Consider the following 7,776-nt stretch of genomic DNA (forward strand, 5'->3'; position numbering starts at 1 on the left):
GCTTAAAGCAGCGTTGCTCTTCCTTTGTGGGAAACAATACTGTTTTTGTTTGGTTAAAAAAGCTCAATGTCAAATCACTCTGTTCTCAAAGCAGAAAGCATTGCACATGCTCACAAGACCGCTCAAGGGTAGAGCTCACACAGCCACACTGCGACAGCAGCAGCCCAGCCTAAACCTAATCATAACTCTCACAACAGCTTCACACAGCCAGAGTCACACCTTAGAGTCTCCCATAACAAAACCATAAAAAAAGAACAACAAAAAAGTAAAATTAAACAGGAAACAGAAGGCAAAGTTTGAAATAAAGGGGATTTTAATAGCATGTGGTGAAAACAATAGATCAAAGAAAAGCAGAGGACTGACAGACACACAGACACCACCGATAGAGTCCTTATAAGAGGATGAACCATATTCTCCAATAGGCAGACACATAGACAGGCAGTGTTCCGCTCTCTTCCTCAGAACAGGTTCTCTCTGTAAGTAATCACTGCCTCAGACAAACAGCTAATACAATTATGTCATAACACTAACTTAAATAATTTTAATAAATAATTTCTTACTTCTAAGTAGTAGAAAACATTGCAACTCACAGGAAAACATGATAGCTTATTGTAACTGGCTAATAATACTAATCAGTAAGGAGAGGATGGGTGGAATCTATAGTTTCTACAGAGGAGAATGGCATAAGAACTATACTTGTATTTTAGTACTATATTGTATGGCGTATTTTACTAACTAGGGGTTCAAGAGTTAGGGATTGAGGAAATTCACTCCGTTACATTTTTCCAGGGGCTCCAATGGCTCCAGGATGAGAGGAAGTAAGGGTCTCGGGATCGTACCCGTAGCCTGCTAACTGCCCGTGGGATCACACTGCTATTGGATGTCTCTACCTGAGGAAGAGAGGGAAAGCAAGAGAGAGTCAGGCTAGACCTCAGAGGAATCACATTGTATGTGTGTACCAGAAAAGCATTTTTTTTTTTTTTTAATCAATATCATTCTTAGATGTTTAAAAACAATATTGTATCAGTACTGGTATTATAACAGCAATATGATTATCACAATTTAAAATAATAATAATATAATTTGCTCATTCTGTGCTATGGTCTGTATCAGAGTGTGCCAGTTATATAAGTGTATGTATCTGTGCCTGCTTATGTGTGTCCCAGTAAGTCAGCTTATGACAGTGTTCATTACTGTGTGTGCCGATGTGTTTCAGTGTGTGCTAGTATGTGTGTAGTGCATGTTCACCTTGCCATTGTCTTGATGGATGTACTCAATCTGGTGGCTAAGGGGGAAGTAGCTGTGCGGCTGAGCCCAAGTGTGTGGAGGGCACACAGTGATGGTCAGGGTCTCCCTCTTGTCGTGTTTGCACAACACTGTCTGAGGAGCATCCGGCTGGACTGGGAACACACAGAGACATGGGGATCAAAACCAGACACAAACAGACGTGGAAGCATGTAACACACAGGCACATATAGAGAGAGACAGACAGGCAGAGACAGAGATTAATAGACTGTTAGACATATGGAGAGATAAACAGGTGGAGGGGGAGAGACATTTTGTCAGAGAGACATACACACATGAAAAAAAGACAGACCGCCAGGATAATCGACAAGCACATACAGAGAACCGGTATATAGAAAGACAGAAGGACACACAGGAGACTCAGAAAGACATACAGAGAGACAGTTTATCAGGAGACACACAGGCAGAGACACATTCACACGCACTGATGTCCCTGATGTAGAAGACTGTGGTACGACGGCGGTAGTGTCTGGGGCCCAGTGCCTCAGCAGTCAGCTGAAAGGGAGTCCTCTCTTCAGCGAATGGGGAGCTGGAGTGGGACATCTGGAACTGGAAGGAACTGTCAGAATGTTGAGCATACACCCAGGAGGAGGGCTTCTCTTCACTGTTGGGATAGAAGGGCAACAGTCAGCACAGTGGAGTGAAGACATAGCCTGTGGAAAGGGGTTCCAGTGACCTGGTGTCTCTAAGCCCAACACTCAACATATTCATTCAGCATAACAATGTGCAGTGTTTCTTACCTATGGTTGTACCTCACTCTGGCTAGCTCATAACCCTCTAGGCTCCAGGAGCAGGTGAAGGAGCAGTTGTAGGTCTTGGCTGTGCAGAGCAAGATGTCTTGATGAAGAGGGGTAGAGAAAATGAGCACTGAGAACACTGTACTCCACACTGCACTGACAACATATTGTTCCATACCCCTAAGACACTCTCTGGGTTGTGGGTAAACAGAAATGTCAATGGTTTGGAGTATCAGGAACAATCAAGTGTGCATTGTAAGCATGTAATTGAATGTATTTTGTTTGCATATACAGTTAGGACCATAAATAATTGGACATTGATACAACTGTCATCATTTTGGCTCTGTACGCCACCGCAATGCATTTCAAAGGAAACAAGATTTGCTTTAAGTGTAGACTTTCATCTTTAATTTGACGGTAGTTACATCCAAATTGGGTGAATGGTGTAGGAATTACTCACATATGTGGTCCCCCAATTTTAGGGGCTCAAAAGTATTTAGACAAACTAACATAATTATAATCATGAATTAAATTGTGAGTTTCAATACGTGGTTGCAAATCCTTTACAGTCAATGACTGCCTGAAGTCTGGAACCCATAGACATCACCAGATACAGGGTTTCTTCCCTGGTGATGCTTAGCCAGGCCTTTTGTCAGCAGTCACATCATCAATAAATACAAGGGAACTCGTTCTCTTGTCAGCCATACATGCCCATGTCATAACACTACCTCCACCATGCTTCACAGATGAGGTGATATGGTTCAGATCATGAGCAGTTCCTTCCCTTCTCCAATACTCTTCTCATCCCATCATTCTGGTACAAGTTGATCTTTGTTCCAGAACTGTACAGGGTTCTTTAGATGTTTTTTGGCAAACTCTAATCTGGTCTTCCTGTTTTTGAGGCTTACCAATGGTTTTCATCTTGTCTTTGCATTGTCTTCTCTTGATTGTTGACTTTGACACAGATACGCCTACCTCCTGGAGGGTTTCTTGATCTGGCCAACTGTTGTGAAGGGCTTTTTCTTCACCAGGGAAATAATTCTGTCATCCACCACAGTTGTTTTCCATGGTCTTCCTGGCCTTTTGGTGTTCTTGAGCTTACCAGTGCATTATTTCTTTTTAAGAATGTACCAAATAGTTGATTTGGCCACACCTAATGTTTTTGCTATCTCTCTGATTGGTAGGCAAAAAGCCCCAAGAACAATCAGGAACTAAAACAGCTGCAGTACAGGCCTGGCAGAGCATCACCAGGGAAGAAACACAGCATCTGGTGATGTCTATGAGTTCCAGACTTCAGGCAGTCATTGACTGCAAAGGACTTGCAGCCAAGTATTCAAATTCACAATTTAATTCATGATTACCTAATTTGGATGTAACTACCCTCAAATTAAAGATGAAAGTCTACACTTAAAGCACATCTTGATTGTTTCCTTTCAAGTCCATTGTGGTGGTGTACTGAACCAAAAATTTGACAATTGTGTCACTGTCCAAATATTTATGGACCTAACTGTACTTATCATTGCTTATCCAGTAAATATATAGATTAATTAATAACTTGACAGATTACAAAATAAACGTGTTTAAATGTCCACCAGGGTGCTCTGTCTATTTACCTTCGTCCTCCTCCTCTGGCTCCTGCTCGAGCACCAGGTGTATTGAGTTCAGCCAAATCCCATTCCCCCAGCAGCTGTAGATACCAGTGTCGGGGTCCTGCAGCTGATGCAGGGTCAATGTTGTGCCCTTCAGCTCCCTGTAATTTGATTCTTCAACCTTCTGACCCCCAAGGGTCCAAGTCACTGGCCCGGTGAACTCTGTCCTGCAGGTCAGATTCTTGCTGCCCTCGGGCTGAGCCACCAACACTGCAGCACAGCAACAACAACACAATTATATAGCACCTTGAGCTGATGCTCTTCACAGTGAATAATCCAATATAATAAGACTAATGAGATATGTCTTAATTCTGGAGTGTACATTGTGCAGAGTATTTTAGCAGTATGCAGTATAGTGTTTATTTGCAGTATATTATTTATTTTAGAGTGTAGAGTGTGTGTTATCAGTATGCTGCATAGATGATCAGAGAGTCTTACAGTTTGATGAGAAATTCAGCCCCAAGGTGGGCTGCAGGATGACCAGCAGGGAGAGGATGTAGCACTCAGTCAGCATCTGAAAGACAACAACATGGAAGGTCACTAACACAGCACCATACACACACACAGCATAGCACCACATGCACACACTCACACCAGCAGCACTGATAGAGTAACACCACTATAACAAACTGCACCACCGTCCACCATCTAAACCCCTCTAACAGGTCTACCTCCACCTCAATTACAAAGCACCCCCCATTCCAGCCCATCCTTCACAGTGACCACAAAAGGAACCCAAAGGGTAATTGATAAGTGTACAGGACATTACCTGCCCAATATCACTCAGCTCCACCACAGAACAGCTCACTATATAGAATATTGTTACTGTGAAGGAGAAGGAATCATTGAGCAGCACCACCGTGGACAGCTGACCTTAGAAAACAATTAACTGAGTTCTGCATACTGGGGAACCCCCTGTCATCACAGACAACAGCACGCATATCACCGTGATATGCAGCACAATACAATACACGATGCAAGACAGTTAGTTTTGTGGATAAGTAGGGGAATTAGTGTAAGGGAAATGGTGTGAGATTTTCAGAATAGAAGTAGAATCATCAATCATCAAATGTCAGCATTGATTTACCAAACTTACCACTCACATTTATTTGGAAAATGATTATGGTCCAAATTCTGAGTAATGTATTTTTAATTTTTATATTTGTTGTTTTTTGCTTGTTAAGTTTGAAAACTGTACTCATCTCATCAGTGATGTAATTTATTTGTTAACCCTCTCCACTACTCGGAGCATCGGTGTTAATGTGGTTCCCCTGCTGGATAACATACTTCTAGACAATTTACTTTAGAACATGCAGCAGAATGACAGAGTAGCTAGAATGCTTTGTCATTCTCCTCTTGTTAATCACCCTCAGTCTAAACTAGTGCAACATTTTTCTACAATCTCTTCCATCTTAATTAATTACTGTTCAATCACCCAAGAGGGCAGATAACAGGTCATTTAAGTTTCAAATAGAGCTGATATAATCTCACATTAATAATGAAGTAACAAATATTGGCATATATTGCACATGGAAAATATTGATTTTTATGTGCCATTTCACATTATCTAACTCTAGATTGTAATGGACTCACTGTACCCTTCCTGTCCTGCCCCAGAGTGATCGACTACCCCAAACCCAATTGTATTCAATAAAATGCTCTGGGTTTCCAGCAGTAAATAATTATTAATACAGATTTATCAGAGCTGATTGGAAAAACTTACACTAGTTTAAAACAAAGCCATTTGTATTATATTAATCATCATTACACTATAATGCTATTGGGAACAAAGGGAATCATACATTGTGAACATTGTCTTTATTGTTCAACAATGTTCAAATCAGTACAGATATCTCTCAGCAGGAATATAAGAAAAGAGCCCTATGACTAGGCTGTTATTTTCTTTAGAAATTTATTTCTTTGGAAATAACGTTGTAGCGTGCTCAGAGAGTTTTGTATAATGTATTATATAATAATAATAATAATAATAATAATAATAATAATAATAATAATAATAATAATAATACTTCATACATGCATATATACACAACAGTTACTCCACTGTAAAACTCTCTGAAATTGTATTCTCTTCTCTTTCGCTAATTAATTTATTAATTTGTTATATAGTCTATCAGTACTTCACAAACTTTTCCATACAATACTGTCTATTTGTCGTAAGTATCGAAGACCACCATAGTATGAAGTATACAGACATCATACATGTTATTGCTTAAAAACATAAACGCATGCACTCGTACAAATGCAATACCAATACAGAAATAAATATATATTTGGGTGGATTTTTTAATGTGAATTTTTGAGAACCAAATGTGCTACTATCCATTTAATACTATTTGATATTAAATAAACGAATATGACAATTGACAGCAAAATATGTACGCCAGTGTTTTAGATACAGGATAGCTAATTATTGATGATAAATAATATTATCATCAATAATTAGCTATCCTGTATCTAAAACACTGGCGTACATATTTTGCTGTCAATTGTCATATTCGTTTATTTAATATCAAATAGTATTAAATGGATAGTAGCACATTTGGTTCTCAAAAATTCACAATAGACAATAGATGTGTTGTTAATTTTCTATCCATGAATTGTCAATTGCCGTTTCAGGTGACGGGGACAAGAACAGCCCATGCTGGTAATTATATTAATATGTATTATTAATTTATTGTTACTTGATTAAATCAAGTTACTATATTTATTTAGCAACCAACCAAAAGGCATACAACAATCAAGAAAACAAATTAATTAATTACTTAATTAACAAATACACAAGCTGTTAAGTAAGGTGGATTTTAAGTAGCAACAGCCAACACAAGAAATAACTATCAGGCAGCATCCCTCAGTCCCTCACTCCATCCTTAACTTCAATTGCATCTCTGTGCACAACAACTATACAGACTCTTCAAATCATGCAACAGCATTTAAATGAAATATTGAAATGTTTTTTTTGTTTTTCTACAAAGGCCTGGCTGATGGAATTGGGATGTCGGCAGTGTTATCAGGACCGCTGCAGGTGTGTCCAGAGTGGCTGGGGAGCAGGTAAACATACCTTGACGCGGGACCTGTGGCCTGCGGGACAGCGAGTGTGCGGTTGTTTGAAGTCCTGGAGTTATGCAGTCTTCGGGATAATGTCGTCAGCCTAGACAAGTCCTCAGCAGTGTTCTCCCCGTTCTGACACCAGCATATATAAGCGCTTTACACATACACCCACTTCACGCCACACTGTTCCTAGAAAGCCAAAAAAAAGGCCAGTGGGGGGCGCTGCGGACCCCACAGAAACGCAACTTCGCAGTGCTTGAACTTTCGACCTGTAAGGTACTGTAACTCTGTAAAACATTGCTCTGAGAGAGGAGAGTCAATGTAGTGATGTGAAAAACAATTATAGTAAATCAAATGAAACAAGAAAATCAATGTACAAATTACTTCTTGCTCTTAGTTAGTTTTACTCTAATTATGGCTGACGTTTTGTTATTTGTATAGGTTTTGCTTTTAGTGTTTTTTTGTGTGTGTTTATGTTTTGACAACTGAAAGATACCCGGGGTATGCGCACTGAACATAGTTAAGTGTAAACGAAAAATAAGTATTTCAAAAAGAAAGCATGCAGCACTCATAAGAAACAGCAAACTTGTTTCAGCCGTGGAAAAACAACAAAATTCCAATCAGGACAATGAAATGCTCATAGAATCCTTAATTCAAAGACTGACCACACCCACATGTATTTACAGTTACCCCTTATTAACCATCCGCGGGGACCATGTCATCAATGGAAAAAGATACCCCCATCCTCCTTTCTTGTACCAACATGGTAGTGTGTATGTTAAGCATACCGCCCCCCTCCCCTCTCTAAAAGTACCTCTGTACTAAGGGATATACAGAAGCTGTTATTACTAAATTAAGAAGAGAGGTCAGCACCCTGTTAGTTTGGCAAGGATCCCAGGACACACCACAGCCTCAGGAAATGATTTTTAACAGTAATATGTCTTGGATTCACTACAATGCAGTAAGAGCACATTGCAAAAAGTCTGCATGACACACAGGGCAGAGGGGAAGATATC

At 39.8% G+C, this 7,776-nt stretch overlaps 1 protein-coding gene across 1 annotated transcript; it reads right to left on the bottom strand.

Moving 5' to 3' along the window:
- Positions 1 to 301: 301 nt before the first annotated feature.
- On the bottom strand, positions 302 to 6,884 carry il12b2 (interleukin 12B 2). Its single transcript, XM_066711702.1, has 7 exons — positions 6,771 to 6,884; positions 4,130 to 4,205; positions 3,656 to 3,901; positions 2,046 to 2,142; positions 1,731 to 1,909; positions 1,249 to 1,400; positions 302 to 890 (listed from the first exon to the last, which is right to left on the bottom strand). The coding sequence occupies exons 2-7, from the start codon at positions 4,203 to 4,205 to the stop codon at positions 768 to 770; spliced, it is 873 nt and encodes a 290-aa protein (XP_066567799.1). The 5' UTR covers positions 6,771 to 6,884; the 3' UTR covers positions 302 to 767.
- Positions 6,885 to 7,776: the final 892 nt, after the last annotated feature.

This window comes from Amia ocellicauda, chromosome 8, assembly GCF_036373705.1.
Source record: "Amia ocellicauda isolate fAmiCal2 chromosome 8, fAmiCal2.hap1, whole genome shotgun sequence".
In the NCBI taxonomy this organism is placed as follows: Eukaryota; Metazoa; Chordata; class Actinopteri; order Amiiformes; family Amiidae; genus Amia; species Amia ocellicauda.